Source organism: Halichoeres trimaculatus, unplaced genomic scaffold, assembly GCF_033239565.1.
Source record: "Halichoeres trimaculatus isolate MK-OKI-2021-1 unplaced genomic scaffold, fHalTri1.1 fHalTri1_scaffold_21, whole genome shotgun sequence".
Classification (NCBI taxonomy): domain Eukaryota; kingdom Metazoa; phylum Chordata; class Actinopteri; order Labriformes; family Labridae; genus Halichoeres; species Halichoeres trimaculatus.
The window spans coordinates 15945203-15969053 of record NW_027437199.1 but is presented as its reverse complement, the minus strand read 5'-3'; the positions used below and the strand labels follow the sequence as shown (position 1 = coordinate 15969053).

At 41.2% G+C, this 23851-nt stretch overlaps 2 protein-coding genes across 2 annotated transcripts; both read left to right on the top strand.

The window, feature by feature from the left end:
• Positions 1-1737: 1737 nt before the first annotated feature.
• pyroxd1 (pyridine nucleotide-disulphide oxidoreductase domain 1) lies at positions 1738-6658 on the top strand. Its single transcript, XM_074698338.1, has 13 exons — positions 1738-1823; positions 1949-2029; positions 2197-2316; positions 2582-2710; positions 2871-2944; positions 3167-3363; positions 3443-3540; positions 3718-3820; positions 3921-4036; positions 4585-4707; positions 5292-5429; positions 5615-5704; positions 6137-6658. The coding sequence occupies exons 1-13, from the start codon at positions 1749-1751 to the stop codon at positions 6293-6295; spliced, it is 1503 nt and encodes a 500-aa protein (XP_074554439.1). The 5' UTR covers positions 1738-1748; the 3' UTR covers positions 6296-6658.
• Positions 6659-8089: 1431 nt separating this feature from the next.
• Positions 8090-21752, top strand: etnk1 (ethanolamine kinase 1). The gene is made up of 8 exons (XM_074698188.1): positions 8090-8408; positions 9637-9896; positions 10542-10682; positions 13388-13530; positions 17908-17991; positions 18081-18241; positions 18780-18853; positions 19063-21752. The coding sequence occupies exons 1-8, from the start codon at positions 8262-8264 to the stop codon at positions 19133-19135; spliced, it is 1083 nt and encodes a 360-aa protein (XP_074554289.1). The 5' UTR covers positions 8090-8261; the 3' UTR covers positions 19136-21752.
• Positions 21753-23851: the final 2099 nt, after the last annotated feature.

The window sequence follows — 23851 nt, the reverse complement described above, 5'->3', positions numbered from 1 at the left end:
ATTCAAGCTGTGCAATAAATGTAATAATGTAAATTCAATTTCCCTAAGTCTGCTTAACTATAGAATCTGTTAAATACAATTTTTGAGCAATATCTCTGCAGATTTGAAATTAACTGGTTTGTGTATTGCACCTTACATGATCCAATTTATTCATCACATCAGCAATGAATTTGGTGTTTTCTTGCACTTGGTTTGTTTTGCTGTTATGCAAAAAGTGTCCCCCTTCATTTTCAGTAGCAGCATGTTATGGTTAAAAGAAGAGCCATCAAAAACAAGCACGCAGGGAGGGGAACATAAATTCTGGCAATAAAAATTTATACGCTTTTTAAATTCATTGTTTTCACAAATTAAAGGCTATAAAATGTTCCACTTCATTAGCAGGATTTGGATAAAAGTAGGCTACTGTACTCTGTATGGTAAAATCCTGAAGGGGTTATTGAGGGAAACATAACGACGATGGAGAGGGAATGTATGACGCACAGCATTAACCCCTGTTTGATTACCAGTGACCGATCTTCTCAGACCCCACCATCAGTATATCCAAACAAGGCTAACGCTGTCAAAAGGGGTGTTTCAAAAATAGAATAAGTACCTGCTTTTGCTGATGAATCAAAAACATAAGAGCTGCCATTATCCTATTATCTTTGTCATAACAGGGTTCATGTCAAGATATGCAAGCCTTTGTGTAAAATCACAAAAGGCACAGTGTTTTAGATGTTATGTGGTGGAGTGTTGTTTATCTCAGCAGTAATACAGCTGATTAATGTCATGATGGAATATGGATCTGATTCACGCCCTGTGATCACATTAATCTCTGACACATACAATAGTGATCCAAATATAAACATGGGGGGTTTCACTTTCACAGGAAAAAAAATCCATATTAAAGCACTGCAACCTACTCACTGCATATTGTTTTTATTATTCTAATGCAAAATCTATAGTAGAACGGAATTTCAAATCCTTGTTGTTATTTTTTACTCTAGCATGATATGTGCAATATTGCTGCAAAGTTGCTATAATAAATAATCATGTCACTAAATGGTTTAAATAAACAAGACCTAGGCCAAACGACCTAGCTCGACCAAACACACATTTTTAACGGTGAAAAATAATAAAGTAATTGGACACTGGCATGGCATACATGTAAAAAAAAAAAAAAAAAGTTATTAACACTCATCTCGACAGAGGGAGACCTTGGAATGCCGTTATTCAAAATGTCATTGAACGCACCTCTTTTTCAACCCGTGTTATGAACATATTTGTCCTGCTGTGATGTATTGCTTTCAACATTAAACTTTCGTTTGCGGCTGCGTGCAAGTTGCATGTGTCTTGGTTGCATAAGCATAGTCCTCACTTACCTTAGTTTAGTATGTTATGAAAGAAACACATGGATGTACCTCTATGTAATGCTCCCCAGTCCAAGAACTCTGAAATGTCTCTCGAGTGCACGCGCTTAGAAAACATTACGCGCGGCTTGCCGTAGTTTTATGTAAACACGGAAGCTGCTCCGGTATCCCATGTTTTCTTGTGCTAAATAGAGATTTAATCAAGTAACAACTACAAGCCTGTCCTTAAACCAACTTGATAACTTTTATTTGGATCTAAATCCGCAACCCGGGCATTTATTTCAAGAGAGGACATACGTATCTACTGTCAAAACATGTCTGCGTGTTAAAAAAAAACGAAAGTGAGCCAGTGCTAGCTTGAAAAGTAGATCAGCAATTTCCCCCCCCCCAAAAAAAGCTATGGCCGAAAAAGAGCGAACTTTTAGGTTTGTTGTCGTTGGTGGGGGCATTGCAGGTGTAACATGTGTTGAACAGGTAACAAGAAACGATGATCTGATAGAGTTATAACGTATAAACCCCGAAACATTTGAAACAAAGCCTCTGTAATTTTACATTCAGTGTCACCATTTACCTTAATTTTTTTTTATCTTCATTAACAGCTTTCATCCCAGCTTCCGTCAGCTGATGTAGCTCTGATAACAGCAGGATATCATATCAAGGCAGTGACCAACTATAAACAGGTAGGGGTGGTGCTCGGGGAGGATTTTTTTTGTTCTCCGCTTTGCCTTTTAAACTGTATGAACTCATGTACTCTGTGTTTTTCACCACCAAATGATACTTTTGATCCTCATAGCTCTGCTAAAGTTGACAAGCAATCTTTTTTTCCCCCTTTCTTTTTCTTGATAAGGTCTCCAAGACACTGGAAGAGTTTGATGTTGAGGAGAAACCATCCAGTATTTTGGAGGAGAAATATCCCAACCTGACTGTGATCCATTCTGCGGTTAAATCATTGAACACCACGTCACATGTAAGTAAATATAAACAACATTTATTGATGAGCCAATAGTTGGTTTTCCAGCCCTAATATTGTTTCCTTATTTGTAAAATTCAGTCACACATCAACGTTTGATGAATATTTTTAATCTACTACTGCCACCTTGTGGCGAAAAGGTTGCAGCATGTGGCCTAGAACAGATTCAATATCCGAAACACAGCCCCAGTTTGACTAAAAAAAAACACATTTAAAATTATTTGAAATGAATTAAATTGTTTTGTTTGCTTTTTGTCCTTAGTCAGTTGAAACTGACAACGGACGCATCTTTGGCTATGAAAAACTGTGTATCTGCAGTGGGGGTAGACCAAAGCTCCTCACCCAGGACAATCCCTATGTGCTGGGTATACGGGACACAGATAGTGCCCAGGTAAGACCCCATTGTTCTAGGTATTTCTGTTTTTATCAACATGAATGTCGTGCAGTCTTTCATACACACTTAAACCCCTTAATTTTAGCAACAGAAGTTGCGAGTTTATGCTGTGTTTGTAAATGAAAGGCAATAACAGTTCTCTGTATTTTTGTTTCAGGAGTTTCAGAGGCGTCTGTCTACTGCAAAGAGAATTGTTGTGGTCGGCAATGGAGGGATAGCTCTGGAATTAGTGTAAGGAGTTCAAATCAAAGCACTTCACCTTAAAATAATTCACTTTTCTCTAAAATCTATAATTGTTTTATTTTCTGACCCACAATTTTATTTTCTCCTCATTTTTTATGACTGACAGGACTATCTGGGAGTCCTTTGTGAAACTTTCTAATAGTTCTGAAAAACCTTTCTTTTTTATCTTCATGATCATTTGCTCAGTGTTCTTGAACATCTTTGGTACAGGTTTGAGGTTGAAGGCTGTGAGGTGATCTGGGCTGTGAAGGATAAGGCCATTGGAAACACCTTCTTTGATGCTGGGGCAGCACAGTTCCTGATACCATCTCTAGAGGCTGAAAAAACAGACAGAGTTGTCCCCTGTAAGAGAACTCGCTACACTACAGAGGAACCAGCACCTGGAGCAGCCCAGACTTTCACAGCAGGTCATATTTATTGACTTTTTCAGTATTTTCTTTAATGCAACAGCAAAATCTGTTCTACCATCGTCATTTCTTTTTTCAGACGGAAATTCACAAGCGCATGGCTCTACAGCGACGGAGCCTGGAAGTGCTCTTGGCCCTGACTGGCATGAAGGAATAGTTCTAAGAGGAGCCGAGCAGGTAAAAAGTGTCAATATCTGTATTATCTGACTTCTCTTTGCATATCCTAACATGAGGTCAACATGGGTGGTGTATTTGTCTGGATATCATCCTGCACATGCAAATGTTATGACCATCAGTTATGTTATACCTGTCTTTCTTTCTCTTGTGTCTTTTAACCCTACTAATGTTTCCTAGGTTTCACGCAGGGTTTGTCTGGAATACCAGTGTGAGGTAGAAAAGATCTTCACCCCCCAGGAGCTGCTTAATTCCCCACAGCAAACACTAAATCCTGAAAACAGTGAGGAGTAGATAAACTTGGATTTTTACTTCATTCAATCATAAACAATTTCTCTTTTTCACAACAACCTTCTACAGATAATAATCTTGTCTCTTCTCAGGCAAATCCTGGCCGGTTTACATCCAGCTGACCAATGGTAAAACATTTGGGTGTGACTTTGTTGTCAGTGCCACTGGTGTTGTACCAAATACAGAGCCATTCCTTCATGGCAACAATGTGAGTGGAAAGGAGCTAAAAAGAAATCAAGTTTTGTTTGACTGAAGCCCATTGTGTATTCATCAAGTCTGATGTAAAAAAAAACTTTTTTCACAGGGTTCTAGCTTCAACCGTGTCTTCTTTTACATGAAACGTGCACAACCTCTTGAAACCTTAAGGTCTTGGGATTTGCGTTATTCAAATTTTAAACGTTTAGAAAAAAACTCCCAGCAAGAAGATGCATTTGGTTGATTTGCATTGCAAAAATATAGTGGTAGTGATGCTTGGTTTTCTTACAGTACTCAAATAGTGAGTAGTCCAACTTAAAGATATGCAAAGCCCTTTGAAGTTGGGTGTCATTGCCTTCAGATGTCACTAGAGGGCAGATGATCTCTTGTCTCTCAGTTCCCCAGTATACTACAGTGTACCTCATCAGAATCAATGTAAATATCAAGTAAAAGGTTTGCTTAGAACTTAAGATTTTTTAATTTTTTGTTCACTTTTCAGAAAATACTATTACCGATACATTGTCTCTTAATAATACTTTTGTTTTTTCTTCTTACATTTAGTTTGCTCTGGCAGATGACGGAGGCCTGCGAGTCGATGACCAAATGATGACATCAGAGCCAGATATTTATGCAGCAGGGGACGTGTGCACTGCATGCTGGGAACATAGCCAGCTGTGGCAGCAGGTAAAATGTTGCATCAGCTTGTGTAGATTTCCATCACGGTGTAAAGACTTGATCAGCCTGATTGTTCACCTTATAACTTAAACAAATCATCTCTTATAGCAAACCAACAAGGGGTGTGGAGATGTCAGCTTGAAATAACTCTATGAGGGTTACATCTTGTGCATTATCAGCACACGCAAACATTCATGTTCAGTTCTTAAAGAATGTGAAGTGTCTATACCTTAAAACAATTAAAGTCACCTTATTTTGTCATCTGATATAACATGCACAGTGGAAATTTCTTTGCAATATTAAAGATGTGCCTGATAACCTTAGTTTTCATAAAAGGTACATTTTCAATGTACATAGAAACTTGAATTTGAAGTTTTAGAGTATCAGTATAGGAGCATATGTGTAAAAGTAACAGTATTGATTTTACCTGTAAAAAAACAATTTGTGTCACCACTTTACTTTAATAGTCCTGAAATCATCTTAAGAGCTGTCATCAAGAGCTATGTGTCACTTCTACTTGAAGTGGTGGGGAACTTTTTTCTGCTTTTTTTGTTAAAGAAGCTGAAGAACTTGTTGATTTATGTTCTGTGCAGATGCGTTTGTGGACACAGGCCCGTCAGATGGGCTGGTACGCTGGCCGCTGCATGGCTGCACATGCTCTGTCAGAGCCAATAGAGCTGGACTTCTGCTTTGAACTTTTCTCACACATCACCAAATTCTTCAACTACAAGGTATGTGACATTTATTCTGAAGGTAGGAAAGGGCACTTATTGATAACAGGTTTTTCTTGCATATTTTTGCCACTATTACCACTTTTAAAACCTCTTAATTTATTGCTTAAGAGTTTATTCTTCTACCTTTAGGCTACCTCAGGATTTGCATCTAAACAGCTCCATTTGTGCTGCTCATTCCACAGGTGGTGCTGCTAGGAAAGTTTAATGGGCAAGGCCTGGGGCCCAACCAGGAGCTGCTTGTACGCTGTACCAAAGGCCAGGAATATGTCAAGGTGACTATGAAGAGATGCAGGGCTGCTACTGTTGTGTGTTCATGCATCATTGGATTTTAATACTTATCTGTGTGGTGCTGATTAAATCAAATGCAATGATCCACTTAATACAACAAAGATTTCTTATTTAACGCACAAATTTAGTTTTTTTTTAACAATATCAAAGCTCAAGTTGTTCAGATGCTCTTAGACATTTTTGCCCTTTCACTTGATGTTGCTGCCTGAAAGAAGCTGCTGTTTTTTTATCTGCTAGCTTTTGCTTTTAATGAGCCAGGAGCAAAACTGGATCAGCTGGTAATTAGTTCACCTTTGTAAATAAAAGGCGAGCGTTTGTAGATCTTTTTGGCATCATTATAATTTCATCCCCTTGAGAAAATATCACATGCATGCGTGCGTACTGCCACCTAGTTTAACCTTTTGTTTGTGCTTCAGGTCGTTCTCAGTGGAGGTAGGATGGTTGGAGCAGTGCTTATCGGAGAAACTGACTTGGAAGAGACCTTTGAGAACTTGATTCTGAACCAGATGGATCTGACCCCGTATGGAGAGGAGCTGCTCAACCCTAATATTGATATAGAGGACTATTTTGACTGAGCATTGAAAACTCACTTTTGATTTAAAGAGATGAAAAAATATTAATTTAAAGGGTCATTATGTACAATTTAGAATCAACTGATGGTAAGTTGTTATATTTAAAAAAATAGCCTTTAAAACTCTTAAGTTGTCCACTTTGGGTTGTCTGGAGGCTGTGCAGAAGAACACAAGCTCCATTAGTAGGTCTCATTTAAGGGTTATTTAATGCTTGTAAAGTGCTGTAACACACAAATGAAAATGATTTTACTTCTTTGCCAATAGATCTTTCTAAAATGTACATACTGGTCCTATATTCTCCATGAGAGCATTTATATCTGAGAGATTTCTAAAGTCCTGTTAATAAAACATGTTGCATAACAAGTCATCTGTCTGTGCATGTTAGTGTGTGACATATAAGGCTGTTCTCTTGTTTTCGATCCCATTAATTTAAGAGGTTTTTTTTTTTTTTTTTAACTTTTTTAGTGTAAATCAGTGAGTGATATGTGTCGGATTTTTTTCTACATGTCCATATCATGTAGAAATTCTCACAAAAGAAGACATTTTCTCTTTTAATCAAGAACAATGGCATAGGTTTAACTATACTGTATGGATAAAAGGTAGCTATTATTTTGTTGTTACGCTGTCTAAGCAACGCTGTATCAAATTTCTACCTAGACATCCATTAGTCTCCTCTTATGCTTCAGCAGGCATGGTAACAATAGACAATATTAAGCTTACACAATGCTTCCCTTTTGCTACTCGGATATTTTGCTCATGGGGATGATGCATGAAAATCCCCTTTTTGAAAGGCCAAGAAATATTGGATGAACTGAGAAGACTTATTTCAGAAGCTATATCTGAATGAATGAATGAAGAAGTAAACACCCTTTTCCACACGGCTTCACATTTGTGTCTCATGGAGTTAACACTTGTATTTATCTGCTAAAATTGGCTCAGAGCGTTTTATAAAAACCAAAAATAACCCTAACAGTTAGAGTGACATGGGTCAACAAGTAATGGGGAATGTGATCAAGTCTTTATGCCAAAGTGTGGGAATAAGTCATACACTTCGAAAAAGGATCATTGTTGAAACACGATCCTTGTAATGTATTTTTTATTTATTTTTTACAATGGGTTTCCAAGCACACTGTCCTTTGTCCCAGTGTAGCTACTGAAGTGTCAGTGTTGACATGAGGCCTCTTCTGGGGAGTTTGGTAGGTGTTTTTTGAAGAAGCCTCCTATAGTTTATTAAATGCTGCATCCCTATCTCACCTTTAAGTACCTATATTTGGACTAATTTAAATGTAACGTATCTCTGTTTGAGTTCATTAATACAGCTTTCTGCTGGAGCTTGCAGACTTCAAGATCAAGCAGTGATGGTGCGTCCAAAATCAGCTTTTAAACGCTGACAAAGGGTGTTTAAATCCAGGTACCTTCTTGCTCTTATACAACACCTACCTGCCTCTGCAGCTCTGACATTTAAACTGCTCAGGCTTCATTCAAGAAGATTACGGATGTGACGTCAACTGCATAGTTCACTACGTATGTAATGAGTGTACGCTTGTATGTGAACACCGTGAACCACCGTCTTGCGTTGCCTGTGAGAATTTTGGATCGCATTTTTGATCATTTTCTTTTTTTGTTTCATGACGTCATCTCTCTGACTGTTGCTGATACCAAGCATTACACAATATCGTTAAAAGGTTAATTATTAGGCGGAAATGTATTTATAAAGGTTAGGCTCCGCCCAGGGTGCACGCCGACGCATGTGTCACACGCCTCCTTTGAGTCATTCGACTACCAGCATGCACTGGGAGCACATTTTTTTCTGGTGGGTGGGATTTTTTTGAGAGGCGTTGCCGCACACTGACTGCTCTTGCGTTATATACTAGTAGCAACCGTCACGCGTTTCAGTCATTACAAATATTTTGCCCCTACGAGGTGCAACGAAAGACTTTCAGAGTTTGGAGGAAATAAATATTGAGTCATGGCCAACTACATTCACGTACCCGACGAGGCTCCCGCAGTTCCAAAAATAGATGTGACAGTTGACGAGAGCGACTACAGATCCGGTGCAATGAAGCTCATCAAGGAGCTGAGACCAAACTGGAAGCCGTCTGAGGTCAAAGTGAAGGTGCAGTTTATTTCTTTTTAACATTAACTTGTTAAAGTCTGCCTTGTACAGCATATCAGAAACTGTGTGATACTCTGTTTTATCCATCCAATACTTCTAAAATTAGTTGTTAGCAAAAAATTCCCAACATAAACCGGTTTGTTAACTTATTAACGATATTATCTGCAATTTATCACGAGAGCTGAGGATACATGAATCCAACTATTGTGCTGGGTACGAGTAACGGGTTATCTGAAGGTAAGACGTACTTGTGAATGGCACCAGAAGAGTAGCCGCCCACCGCTACTCACAGATAGTCAATAATTTCCTCGGTATATTACAGGGCAGATAGATACTTTGATGATGTGTCCTCGTACTGGTTCACAGCTGTGTTTGCCTCTTTGAATAGTATCTGCGTCACCTCTGGTTATGATTAATTAGCAAGGGTTTCTTGCCGCGTACTGCACTGCCTGCAAATCAGTTACTCCAGGGGGTTTAGTCTACGTTATATAATCTTTTTCGGTGATTCTGAAAAGATACCCGAAAAGAAGTGAATGATCAAAGAAAATATTTGTATTAGAGGTTATTTTTACAAGTAATCTCGAATTAGTTTTGCAGCTCCTTATTGGCCCACCAGGAATTGAAAAGTCGAATTAAAGTGACTCAAGGCTTTAATATGTTTAATCCAGCAGAACAAAACAGCAGTGTCACGTACATTACTCCAAGAAGTTTTCTCAATCATGTGTTCAACAGTTTGGACAGATACTGAGAAAGTGAGATATTTTCCTTTCCGGGTAAAGACTGGGGGTGTGGCTCCGCTGGGTAAACACAGGATGAGCTGGTCACATGAGCTGCCACTCTTGCCTATATTCATCAATGAGTACAAAGTGGGAACTCAGCAAATGCCTGTCATTGCTTTCTCATGCAAAATAAAATTCCTGACAGTCCCCCTTTTTTCCTCACCGAAATCCCTTATAGAGTGAACAATTGGGGCTGGTATGTTGGCAGCCCGCACCAGAAATATTCCAAGCTTCACAGCAGAGACATTCAGCTTAAATCAAACCAGACATGCCCTAATTTTTCATGGCTGCATTTATTTCTCTTTTTTTCATTTTCTCTTCCAAGAACTAGAGCTATTTTCAAAACAAAGCCACTTTTTTCTGCTTGCATGAAGATAAATTAAACACAGCTTGAGATGTTGTTCTGTCATTGATCTCTCTTCCACGTTCTTCTCCTTGTGTTTCTGCAGTTTTTCACAGATGGGATAACCAATAAGCTGCTCGGCTGCTATGTGGGACCAGTTATGCAGGATGTGGTTCTGGTCCGAATTTATGGCAATAAAACAGAACTGTTGGTTGACAGGGAAAATGAGGTGAAAAGTTTTAGAGTACTACAAGCACACCGCTGTGCCCCACGCCTTTACTGTACCTTCAACAATGGCCTGTGTTATGAATTTCTGCAAGGAACTGCCCTGGAGCCAGAAGACATTCGCAGCCAACCTGTTTTCAGGTAATGGATTCTTATGTAACAAAGACTCTTAGCTAGTAGATTTAGAAAGTTGTGAGACTTTAGAGTTGGGGTAAGCAGGTTTAAAAACTGTAACCTTACCTCACCATCTATGAAACAGTCACATTAGAGTGGTGAAGCAGTATGTGTAAAATCCTCAAAAATAATCTGAATTTGTCAAGGGTTCACCTAAATCTATGACATGATTTTAATCTATTTTTTTCTATGGAAAGTTTATTTTAAGCCCACCAGAAATAATAAAGATTTTTTTAACCTTTAAGATTTTCTGGTTACACTATCTTTCTTATTTAAAAAAAAAATAATAATTCAACCTGCTGCAGCAACTCTTGTATCTGGTTTGATGTAACTGTCACAAAGACTGTGAGTTATACAACATATTTGAAACACAAAGAGTGCTGCATAAAAACTCAAAAAAATAAATAATAAGTCAAAGGTGGGGAGTAAATATCAACGTATTTTGGAAAAGGATCTATGTGTTCAGCCTGAACCTTCTCCCCTGGTTTTGTGTATTTTTTAGGAAGACCTGTCTGAAAACCTTTGAATAATGTCCCATGTCCAAAGCTGATTACTGCACATCGTCCAAGCTGCTCACTGATGATATTCTGATCTATTTTCTGTCTCCTTCAGGCTCATTGCAAGACAGCTTGCAAAGTACCATGTCATCCATGCCCACAACGGCTGGGTTCCTCAGTCAGACCTGTGGCTGAAGATGGGCAAGTACTTTGCTCTCATCCCCAAGTACTTAAAGGACCCTGAGCGCAATGCAAGGTGAGGTCATACAGAAGATCACAGATACTGTAATAAGTCCGATGTGGCTGATAAACTGTTGTGACTTGTACTGTGGTAAATGATCGATTTAAAGGGGACATATCATGCTGATACCTGATTTAATACTTACATATAAAATAATAAAGTTGAAAACAAGACCTTTCACCCCCTGAATTTTCAAAAAATGATATATTGTATTTTTTCTAATATCCTAGAACGAGATTTGATACCTCTGAAAATAGGTCATTGACATTTGGCTTCGAGATTTCGACCTTCATGACGACACGAGGATCCTTTCTTTTTATTGGAGTAAACTGATAAAGCAGCTCCTCCTCTGTGATGTCAGTTAGTCACACAACCGCCACCGAGGGATGCACCCACCAAGAGCCGAGTATAAATAAAGCTCCCTACTAGTTCTGGCTAACTTGACTGAGTGCTAACATAGTGACGAACTGACGGTAGAGGCGATCTTTAGACTACACTTTCAGCATGATGGATTAAACAGACAGAGAAAAGTGAAGGAGCAGGATGGAGCCCTGTTATAGAAATAGTTTAATGGTGAAGTCTGCCTATATTTCCACGTATAAACTATACATGTTACAGTACCGGTTTGACTCACCACATTGAAGCATCCTGAGATGATCTGTGTCGAGGTGGATTTTCTTCCTCCTGAGCTGCAGAACCGTCCGGGTCTGACTCGGGGTCCAATACAAAAGGACATATCCCACACTCTGCCATTTTATTAGTGCTATCAATGCCTTACGGTGAAGTTTTGGCAAACAGCAAACTCGCTCGGTCTGCTCCATTCAATGTGGCGATTTTGTAAATACTGCCATGCTGCAAAAACCGCCCCCTGGCTCTACCCCCTCCGCCCCTCTGATAGAACTGACCAATCAGAGCACAAAGGGCTGTGACGTTGTGGATTACTGGAGGTCATTCTGGAAACGGAGCGTTTCAACGAGATCTTCAGAATGGCCTAAAATGAGGATATTGAGAACGCTATTGTGGGGCAATGAAGTAACTAAATGACTTGTACTGAGGGTAGAAATGCTTTACAGGCTTCCTAGTCTGGCATAGTGAAAAGGAGAAACAAGCATGATATGTCCCCTTTAAAGGTTGTGAAAGCCTGCGTTCAACCAATAAATATTTGATAACAACAGTAAAATTTATTTTAACCGCTACCTTCAAAACCTAGGACTGAAGAACTTGTTTCATGAATGTATAAATTCGAAACCCAGTAAGTCTAAACAGCTAAGACATATCAGTGATAACGTCTTGTTTTGGAGAGATACTGCTCTCTCTGTCGTGTGATTCTGTAACAGTTATCGCTGTGAAGAATTACGACCCCTGACCTCTCGTATAAGTCACACCCCTATGTGCAGTGGAACACTAAGGCATTCATTATTTGCTTTCCATGTCTCACATGTCTGGGGAAGTACACAGAATTCCTGTCACTATCTCATCAGGCATGGCTTCACACAACAAGGCTTTCGTAATAGTGATTACATGTGAATGAATGACAGTTCTTCTGTGAACAACATGAAGGATAAAGAAAAAGAAGGCTTGGAATATGAGATTATCATTTCACTTAAAGGATATATCTAACCAGGTCAGTTATGGTCTACACTGCTTTCTGATGATATCACCAGTGAGCACAATGACTCAGCATCTTGCAATGATCTGGCAGAAGCTTAAAGCACTCCAGGGTGCCCAGGTGACTAACCCTTCACGGAGGATGATTTCTCACTTCTCATCTTCTGTGTTCTTCTTCTGCAAATGTCATCTTCACTAAACAAGAGAAAAGTACTCCCCAAACTATCCTTATGCAATTAATAATGGCGACCTTAATGTATATATCCACAGTCAGTTCAACAAACTTTGTCTTTGTAGTTTGTTTCTTTAAAGGCCTCACAAATATTAACTTAAAGTCTTACCATAACATCTGAAAGACTAACAGCTGCTGTATCCAGATAGTTTATCTTTCTCTGTTTGTCACGATGACTGAAGCCTGCTCAGTAGCTCCCAATCACTTTTATCAGATGTGTGATTGTAATCGTTTACTTGTCAAAGAGACAGTAAGCCTGATGTTGACAGTAAACATTTAAACTTGAATTGAATTGGAGTTGCAGAGGTGTCAGTTAGCGCTTGAGTAATAAAATATTTTCACTGTATGACCGTTTTATATTATAACCAGGAACAGATGCTGTAATGGTGAAATGAAATCTTGCAGGGCGAGGCTGATGGTTAATGATGAGCTGCAGTTAAGATAAGAGTGGGTTCACCAAATCTCATTTTGTGATAGCTAGGGGATCAAGGTTTAAATCATTTATTGATAAGTTGTCATTTTGCTGATATTATTAGGAAGTCTGCTGTTTGTTTGTAGTTTGAGTATACAACACACAAAAGAAAACTCTTTACCTGGATCATTTGGTTGCAGAATTTTAAAAATGTTACCGATAAGAATCCTTCATTTATGTCATTACTCGAGCAAAGACTGTCTTGAAAACTACACAAACCAGGGGAATGCCTCTTTACCACCTGATACTTCTTATTCTGCATTACTGCTTCAGTTCCATTTCAAAGTCTACCTCCAGGTTTAAAAAAACAGTTTGCCTCCTTCTGTTTTCTATAAATAGTTTAAAGCCTTCCACCGCTCTTAGTACACTGTACATTATTCATCATGTTTGACTCTCTGCCTCCACCAGGTTGAGTAAGGAGGTGCCCAGCCCACGGTGCCTGCGAGAAGAGTTGGTGTGGCTCAAACAGAGCCTGTCTGTGCTGGGTTCCCCAGTCGTTCTGTGTCACAATGACCTGCTCTGCAAAAACATCATCTATAACCAGGAGGCTGGTGAGTAACAACTCCACAAATGTAGACATAGACGTAGCTGTGGGAAAGATTCTGTGGACTGCATTCAGTGCACTTTCCACCTCTGTTTCATGCACCACTCATGTTCAGTTTGTTGCATCCTGATACTGCAGGCGTATCAGCAGAATGTTCAGAGAAGACAATCCTGTTAAGTGGATGTTTGGTTTGACTCTAGATGGAATCCTTGTTTTGATAAGGCTAAGCCAACTAAACTGAACCCCTCTCTCTGATCTTGTCATTGCTCCCCACAGTGAGCACCATTGACTGTGTGGACAGTCACTTTTTTATCCATTTGGATTTTATCATTTTCCCTTAACTTTGTCTGATCTGTCATTCTGATTTTGTGAGGAAACATTCAGCATATTCTCAGATCTGAATGGTCTAAACAAAGTAGCCATTACATCATACCACCCTGTCAAAGTAATATTGACAGCATTTGTTGTGCTTTTTGTCAATGGTATAAAATTCAAACAACCTGTGTCAGGAAAAATTAGTACTTTATTAATTGTTAGTGCCAGCATTACTAATTTTCTTCAACAATACTGTACAAATAAGTGATTTTTTTTGTTGTTTTGTCTTCCTAGTAGAGAAATTTAACTCTAAGATGGTGAGAAATATCCCAGGTCTGAGGATGGGTTATGACTTATAATGTGTGTGGGAGGGTGGGAGGGGTTGGTCAGAGCTGTCAGTCCCCTCGTCATGTCGTGACGAGGGGCGGGGCCCTTCTCACAGCTCCTTGTGTCTAGCCTTTCTCCCCCAGGAATGACAGCTGAGGCTGTGGCTGTGCTGCCCTGCGCTGGGGAGGCAATGGAGAGAGACAAACCTCACGCACAGTCAGCTCTGAGGGCCTTCGCGTAGTCCCACTGCTCAGGCTAATCGGGATGAGTTCATGGTAGCAGTAGAAGCTACATACCTACATATTACCCTTCAATGCTACTTGCCCACCAGTTTTCTATCTTTTACTGCCAGACTACTTGAGACACTGGTTATTACTTGAAGCTTTTCTTCTGAGATTGCACTTATTTGAAGCCTTTCCATTTCATAACATAAGTACTTAAATGATTGTTAGTCAATCGTTTACAAGAAGACTGATAAGCTGGTAATACTTTGTTTTTTCTTGCTGGCACCATAACAAATATGTTGATCTAGTTTACAAGTAGTTATTGCAAAGGGAATGGTTTGAATTTTGTCATGGAGCGATCAAAAACCCTACATGTTCACATACATCAGTCAACACACAAGTCTGTCACTGCAAAAGTTTCTCCTGAGTTAAAACCTTCACAGTGTGTCTGCTACAGATATTAGCAGTACGGTACACTTGTTTTTATCCCTGACCCAAAGTATTCCTACATGTTAAACGTATAATTACTTATTACATATTTGAGTGAGGTTGCTAAAACCACCCAGCAGATATTTTAGTAGGGAACAACAGCCCCCTCCCCCACAAAAAGAAACACAAACAAACACATTCCATTGCATTTGCCTTAGGTAAAAAGCAAACAACAAGCTGGACAGGTTGAAAAGTCACAAGGGAAGACATGTAATGTTAGTTTTTGGTCTTGTCATGGAGTTTGTACACTCTGGTATTTACCAAAAGTATCACTGTCTGTATCCTCCAAGCTGAGAGATGTTTGAGCTAAACAGTGGGGGCGTGCCTTTGCTGAAGCACTCAGCAGCTTTTTATGTAGTAGACGTGTTTCCATGGATGTACTTTTGACAACACTCAATATCTTTGTTGGAGAAGGCTTTAATCCTTTAGGGAGTTTGAAAAAAAAAACTTAGTCCTGTAACTTAGTGACAGGGATAGGTAAGCAAAATATCACCATGTGTTTTGATAAAAACATAACCAGACGTAGTGCAACTATTGTAGTCACTTTTAAAAGACTTGTCTAATTCAGGTTGGAGCTGCATTAGTCTTCTTACTCTTTATTCCTTTCTTTCATTTGTCTCTTCCTCCTCAACTTTGTTCAATACTGCAAAAGAAAATAATCTTCACACATTTATTCTTGCTTAAGAGCCAAATCAGCAGCTCAGGAACTAACAGTGAGCCTCTTAACTATTTTGTCCTTAGCTAACGCAGCAGAGGTGCCACACTATTGGGTCACGTTGGCCAATAGGGAGTGAGCATTAGAGGGGTGTGTGAGAAGGGGAGGTGATGTCACATTTTTGAAGGGGGAAAGAAAAGGGAGTTTTGCAGCAGGGCCTGATGTTGCAACTCTGCGCATGGAAGTGAGTCTGGATCAAAGACAGATGATGAGAGAGAGTGAGCACGTGTGAAAGATGTGTTTGCCCCAACCCTTTCATCTGCTGCACAGGGGGGCTATAGCCACTGCCTGGAGGGGTTCAGTTGTGTTCCGCTAGGACCTACACGCCAGCTGGTAACCCACCTCAAAGTGTCTTTCTCTGTTGTCAAGCACCACCTTCAAAACTAGTAGTTAGTAAGATAGGGCAGAGAGGTAACCTGAGACCAAAGTGAAGTGAACTAATTGAAGCAAAGAAAAAAAAAGATCACTTCAAACGTTTTCTTAATATTTATGTCAACACTGCCTTGAAATCTGGGCTTTTGAAAGTAAGGGCTCGTATTTTGAGTTTCACTCATGCATGCTTCCCTCTTTGTTCATATTAACACAAACACTTCATCTTTACGGTGGCTAAAAATGCAGACACAGCAGCACATTCTTTGATACTTCCTCTTTTGGAATAACAGGCAGACAAGAAACTGGAGCTATTTAGATACTATGTTGGCCTTTCTTACACACAGACCAAGAGACGAATTCTTTGATGTAAGCTCTTGATGTGAGTAATCTTCGAGGTGTTGGGTAGATTTTCAACTATCACAAAAACATTAGGCCTCAAGAAAATGTATGAGAAATGAACTCTGTGTTCCATGTGTGTTGAAGCTATTATGAGCTGCGTTTCCATTACATTGTTTTGCAAAATAAAGGCAATTTAAGTTTCTATAAAGAACAATTGCGCCTTGCCAGTGTTTCCATTATGACTAAAAATGCGCTCAACTAGAGTTGAGTAAAACGTAATGTCCTTCCAGACTCTGCACTGATGATGATGCTGATTCATAAACATTAGTGATTTTATTCACTGGTCAAACTTTCGCCTGTGATCACACCAACTCAAAACAGGCACGAAGAAAACACTGAAAACCTCCGCCCCTCCCACTGCTCTCTGACAGGCTCACAGCCGTCCTGATGCTTTCCCAAGTGTCGGTCAAAAACAAACATCTGCATTACAATAACAGCAGAGCTGATAAAATATGAACGCTGGAGTCTGTGTGTGTGGCAGTTGACATGTACGATAAGGTGAGGGAGAAGCGTTGTTATGACAACGTGCGGAAAAGGTGTTTCCATTGCACTTTTGTATCGAAATGTATCGAAATTTCTGAAAAACCACCCCATGAGAGCGTAAAAACATGTTTTTCAGAAATGGGGTGTTTGCATTACCATTTCTTTATTGCGGTATTTAGGTTTTGCGTAAATCTAGGTTTAATGGAAACGCAGCTACTGTTTCCTCTTTAGGATTGGCCTTAAGAGTCCAACATTTAAATACCAAACACTATTGTTAGTTACATGCTTGTCAGTAGAGGTATAGGTATCTCATATGTACTGACTTGAAAAACTTGTTCTCTTTTTAGAACACAATGTTTAAACAAACGCCTCGAGCAGTTTGGAGCTGTTGTCATGCCGCAGTTTGCACCACAAGTTACACTCCCTATTCTCCAAGCTTTGATTCTGGCACATTGAATACAGTACACTCTACAGACAGCAGTTTGTAATTAGTCTTTCAGGTACCATGCTGATGGTATGAGTGAAACATCTGTTAGCCGTCCAAAAAGAAAAGGCTTGTTTTCATCTTAGCCCAATATGAATCATCTTAAAGTCTGTATCCCTTCTAGAAGTTTCTGGAGTACATTGATTCTTGAGGGTCGTAGTATAGGCAGAGTAGTTGGAACATCCAAGAAAAAATCCACACCATTGATTTTACAAACCCCTTTTGTGTATGTGCTTTTCACTGCATTGTCCAGCATGTGAGTGGACTGGGGCATCACTGTATTAAACCAGCTTGCGCATGCGTAGAAAGTTTTCGACAGAGGTTATTTGAGAACACCTTTGCTTTATCATCTCCTTCTGTTTCACGCCTGTGCTTGAGTCTCCCTCTGCTGTCTCTTTTCCTCAAAATGCAAGCTCTTACTCCCTGCACAACAATTACCTCAAACAGGTCAGACAGGAAGACAGAGTTAAACACGTACAAACCTTTGTCATTTTGAGTACAGTAAAGGGAAATGAAGCATAATTATTGTATGCAGCTCTCTTATTCTCTGTCTAAACCACTCTGCTTCTCTTCCAGGTAATGTAAAGTTCATTGACTACGAGTATTCTGGGTACAATTATCAAGCCTTTGACATTGGGAACCATTTTAACGAGTTTGCTGGTGAGTACGGCTAACACTGCTGCACTTGAAAGATAGCGTGTATGAAATGTCCCATACTCATTTAACTCACGTCCTGTTATGTGCTGCAGGCATTAATGAGGTGGATTACAGTCATTACCCCGACCGAGCTTTTCAGCTGGAGTGGCTGCACTCGTATCTGGAGGCCTACAAAGAGCACAAAGGCCAGGGAAGTGAAGTGACCGACAGAGAGGTGGAGATCCTTTACGTCCAAGTCAACAGATTCGCCTTGGTAAGAGTGTAAATAACACGTGCATCACATGAAAATCCCTCCTGTACTTTGGCCTTTTCTTGTTAAATACTATCTTTATTTTGGTCACAGGAAGCCTCCCGTGGGCTTCTTGGTTTGTTTTCCAAGCCTGTTGCCAGGTGTTGGGTTAGAAAACATGGAATTATAGTGTGATGTGGGTTAAACAGAGTAAGGACTGATGTGGGCCATAAACTTAGATGACTCGCCCTGGAAATGAGTGAGGGATGTTTGTTCATTCTAGCGGCGTGTCATATGGGAGGTTCCTTTAATGACAACTTGCTACCCTTATGAGGATTGGTGCTCCCATGAGCCACCCTGTGCCTTATTTACTGTCAAGATGGAAAGAGGGCAGCGTGGAGGATGGGAGGGTGAGGTGAATTGTATTTCTAAGTCAGCTATTTGTTGTTGTTGCCATAGGGCTGCTGCTGGCGTCGGATTTGTTTGAGTGCTCGGGTGTTGTGTAATTAGAAACGACATTTACTTTTAGTGGCATACTAATCCTTTGTGTCTCTGTCTCCAGGCGTCACACTTCTTTTGGGGTCTGTGGGCTCTGATTCAGGCCAAACTGTCCACCATCGACTTTGACTTCTTGGGGTAAGTTAGGCTTGAACTGAACCATCAATCTCACTATCATGAGTTATGTTGTTTCACTGTGCTGAGCAGATGCAGATGTTTACTAATGTTTTTAATAAAAAAAATCAAAGTAACGTCAAATACTTTTGTACATCTCAGTTCAGTATCAGCCAAATGTTGTCAACCGCTCTCCACTGACTTTGCTCCACTGTCTGTGGCTCTACTTGCAGATACGCTGTTCTGCGCTTCAACCAGTACTTCAAGATGAAACAGGAGATGGCTGAACTGCATTTACCGGAATAAAGCCCCCATTCCTCCATCTCTATTTTCACCTGCTCTTCCTCCCTTCCAAACAGTTCTGTGCCTGACACGATGACCGCACAGCGCCATATTGGGGTTGTATGTAGAGAAGAGCCAGACTGAGAGTCTGAGTGCCTACTGGTCCCTGTTATGTGTCCTTTCTAATAGAGATGAGAGGACAACAATCTACCATCATGCTGTCATACTTTTGGAAGCAAAGTACAAATCATTTGTACGTGAGTGTATGTGACATAGGAACTGAAGTCCTGCAGTAATGTGAAGCCCAAATTCATAATCCCAACTATTCTTTGTATCCATCAGAAGCTTTTTTCAAAGCACATCTGATTTCAAATACAACAGAAGCCCGTGTGAAATCCTTCACAGTCTTTCTAATAATCTAAATGACTGACTAGCGAGACAAATGTTACACTAATCGCCTTGACACATCTTCTCTTAAGCACTCATGGAGAAAAAACTGAAGCCCAGTCCAGCTATCGACCAAATTTATGTGACATGAAAGCAGGACAAAGTCCACTTTGTTTGTCAGTAATTACAATTACAAAATAAATGCCAACAGGGAACTGCGGGTGCTGTTCCTTTATCTTGTGATATGAGCCACAACACTTGTGAAACACTGTGGCCTGCCTTGTGACTCCCTTGTTTTTGCCCTTATTTCTCCCAGGCACAGTCCGTTTTGGGAGTGCACCAGATTAGCTAAGGGTTTTTTGTTGCTGTGTACTTCGGTGAGGGCCTTTTTTCTTTTGGTTTTCCAAATTATGGATAGGTACATTGAGTTGTAGGAGAACATCTTGTGTTTACATCTAACCTGTACCTTGAGTTGAACAGTTGTAATAATGATGACTTAGCACTCTTTTGACTTAAGGGATATATCATTGTAATTTACTTTTGTTGTCACACTAGAGGTTTGTATAAACCTTAACTGGAGAAAAGTCTGCATCTTACTGTAATTTGAACATTCCATGTTCATAATGCAAAACAAGATATTAGGTTGTAGTCAACATAGTAAGCCAGAAGCATTGGGAACTTAATCTACTGTAACATCTATTGAAAACATGCTGTGCAAAACGAGACCAAAACATTGTATTGTCTATTGTATGTCAGGGAAAGTGCATAAATCATCTTTATCGTCTCAAAACACTGCTGCAAAGTTCTAGTACCAAGAACTGACCATTTTACACATCTGTTGAGCAGTTTTTGTGTGCTTGCTTCTGTAGGAGCAGAATGTCTAAATGAAAGCTGGAAAAGTTGAAGTTATAGAGGAAGTGAAAGTGTTCCTGGTTGTCTTTATTTTGTCAAGTGGAAAAGAAGTGGTCTAGCTAAAACAGAAAGTTGGCTGCTCTTGAACTGATGGGGGAGAGCACCATCTGCTGGTGAGAGGAAGAAAAGGCTGCTGTCAGTAAATGATCTGTTCTGGTTGTCACGCTCGACCTTCATGTCAAATATCAACGTTTTTAAACCCTGAGAAGGCTTTTTAAGAGATATGACCAGTTCATGTAATGGTTACTTTTACAAGCTTACACCAAAGTGCTGACATCTTTTTTTCCCCCTTTTTTTTTTGCTTGTAAATAGTCCACACTGTATCGTTTTCCATGTAGCACATAGGGCATTAGCAAATCCGGCTTTTTTATACTTATTTAAAGAGAAATGCTAGTAGAAATCAGGAGTTTGTGAACCTTTTGGAATAAAGCAACAAGTGACTTTGAGCAACAGTGATTATTTACAAAAGAATAACATCAAAAGTGTCCGATACCTACTGGATCATCAGTTTTCAAGTCCTTTATGAGAAACTTCATGTGTAGCATGTGGTTAAACAAGTTTTCTTGTTTACTAGAAGCATGTTACCCTAGTGAGTTTGCAAAACTTTGTAAAGACAGCATTCATGACAAGATGCCACTCCTTTATGACCCTGCAGTAGAAGCTAAGCAGTAGACTCATTTTGTATCTACAGTACCAACAATGAAGGATTGGCCTGTTACTTCACCTCTGTCTTTAATCAGCTTTTAATGTGCCTGTCATGCTGAAGAATATGAATGGAAGGGGTCTGAGTAAAATCCAGAAGATTTTGAAATGTATGTTATGAAGCTGCTCACATGTGTGATTCTGTTGTGATGTTTTTTGATCATTTGTAATGATTAAGTTATCAGTTTGACTTTAATTCAAGGATGGTGTTGAGATGGTGTTGTTTCTTTCTGTTAAGATTGTTTACACATAACCTACAAACATTCTTGCCATTTGCTGAATGCTGACATTAATACTGACATGTACTAGCCATTGTTCTGAGGCAGTTAAAAGTGTTTTCACTGCACATCATGCTTCAGTCAGCTCAGCACTGCTGATAACATGAACCTCCGCATCATTTCAAATGTGTCTGTTTCATATGTAATAATGTAACAAGTCCTTGATTCTCTGGCCACATGTATTTATATGTACAGTAAACAAATATATCTTTGCTTGTTCTCCAATGTGAATTAATGTACAAAGGGGAAGTTCTTTTGTTTGTTTTTATTCTTATTTTTTTTCTAAAAATTAAACTTGCATAAATAGTGACTTTGGGTAAAAGGTGATAATAAAAAATGTCATACTTCAATACTGTAAACATCCTATGGAAATAAAGTCTTTTACCCTAAATGGAGTCATTTTTTTGTGTGTGATGTGTGTGTCTCAAAGTGTTAGAAGGTTGTTTTATCGTTTCAATAAATTTGCAGGCTGAAATCAAACTTAGCATCTTTAATTACAAAAAAAATTCACATTTTGATCTCTTTCTAAAGTTTCATTCTAATGCAGTTATCCACAAAGGTTATAATTTATTTCAATGTTACATTATGTAGTTACAATATTATGTAATAACAATGTTATTAAGCAAGGGTCCTGCTATGGCTATAAAATTACTATGATATATAGCCTAGGAACCCCCCTGGGCCGTGCGCCCCCTACTTCCTGCTGGGAATGCTATATGCCCATACCTGCTAGCATGGCCCCCTCCCTGGCTCCCCCAGCCTCACCACCAAACCCTCATCACCGGCGCCCCCTACTTCCTGCTGGGAATGCTATATGCCCATACCTGCTAGCATGGCCCCCTCCCTGGCTCCCCCAGCCTCACCACCAAACCCTCATCACCGGCGCCCCCTACTTCCTGCTGGGAATGCTATATGCCCATACCTGCTAGCATGGCCCCCTCCCTGGCTCCCCCAGCCTCACCACCAAACCCTCATCACCGGCGCCCCCTACTTCCTGCTGGGAATGCTATATGCCCATACCTGCTAGCATGGCCCCCTCCCTGGCTCCCCCAGCCTCACCACCAAACCCTCATCACCGGCGCCCCCTACTTCCTGCTGGGAATGCTATATGCCCATACCTGCTAGCATGGCCCCCTCCCTGGCTCCCCCAGCCTCACCACCAAACCCTCATCACCGGCGCCCCCTACTTCCTGCTGGGAATGCTATATGCCCATACCTGCTAGCATGGCCCCCTCCCTGGCTCCCCCAGCCTCACCACCAAACCCTCATCACCGGCGCCCCCTACTTCCTGCTGGGAATGCTATATGCCCATACCTGCTAGCATGGCCCCCTCCCTGGCTCCCCCAGCCTCACCACCAAACCCTCATCACCGGCGCCCCCTACTTCCTGCTGGGAATGCTATATGCCCATACCTGCTAGCATGGCCCCCTCCCTGGCTCCCCCAGCCTCACCACCAAACCCTCATCACCGGCGCCCCCTACTTCCTGCTGGGAATGCTATATGCCCATACCTGCTAGCATGGCCCCCTCCCTGGCTCCCCCAGCCTCACCACCAAACCCTCATCACCGGCGCCCCCTACTTCCTGCTGGGAATGCTATATGCCCATACCTGCTAGCATGGCCCCCTCCCTGGCTCCCCCAGCCTCACCACCAAACCCTCATCACCGGCGCCCCCTACTTCCTGCTGGGAATGCTATATGCCCATACCTGCTAGCATGGCCCCCTCCCTGGCTCCCCCAGCCTCACCACCAAACCCTCATCACCGGCGCCCCCTACTTCCTGCTGGGAATGCTATATGCCCATACCTGCTAGCATGGCCCCCTCCCTGGCTCCCCCAGCCTCACCACCAAACCCTCATCACCGGCGCCCCCTACTTCCTGCTGGGAATGCTATATGCCCATACCTGCTAGCATGGCCCCCTCCCTGGCTCCCCCAGCCTCACCACCAAACCCTCATCACCGGCGCCCCCTACTTCCTGCTGGGAATGCTATATGCCCATACCTGCTAGCATGGCCCCCTCCCTGGCTCCCCCAGCCTCACCACCAAACCCTCATCACCGGCGCCCCCTACTTCCTGCTGGGAATGCTATATGCCCATACCTGCTAGCATGGCCCCCTCCCTGGCTCCCCCAGCCTCACCACCAAACCCTCATCACCGGCGCCCCCTACTTCCTGCTGGGAATGCTATATGCCCATACCTGCTAGCATGGCCCCCTCCCTGGCTCCCCCAGCCTCACCACCAAACCCTCATCACCGGCGCCCCCTACTTCCTGCTGGGAATGCTATATGCCCATACCTGCTAGCATGGCCCCCTCCCTGGCTCCCCCAGCCTCACCACCAAACCCTCATCACCGGCGCCCCCTACTTCCTGCTGGGAATGCTATATGCCCATACCTGCTAGCATGGCCCCCTCCCTGGCTCCCCCAGCCTCACCACCAAACCCTCATCACCGGCGCCCCCTAC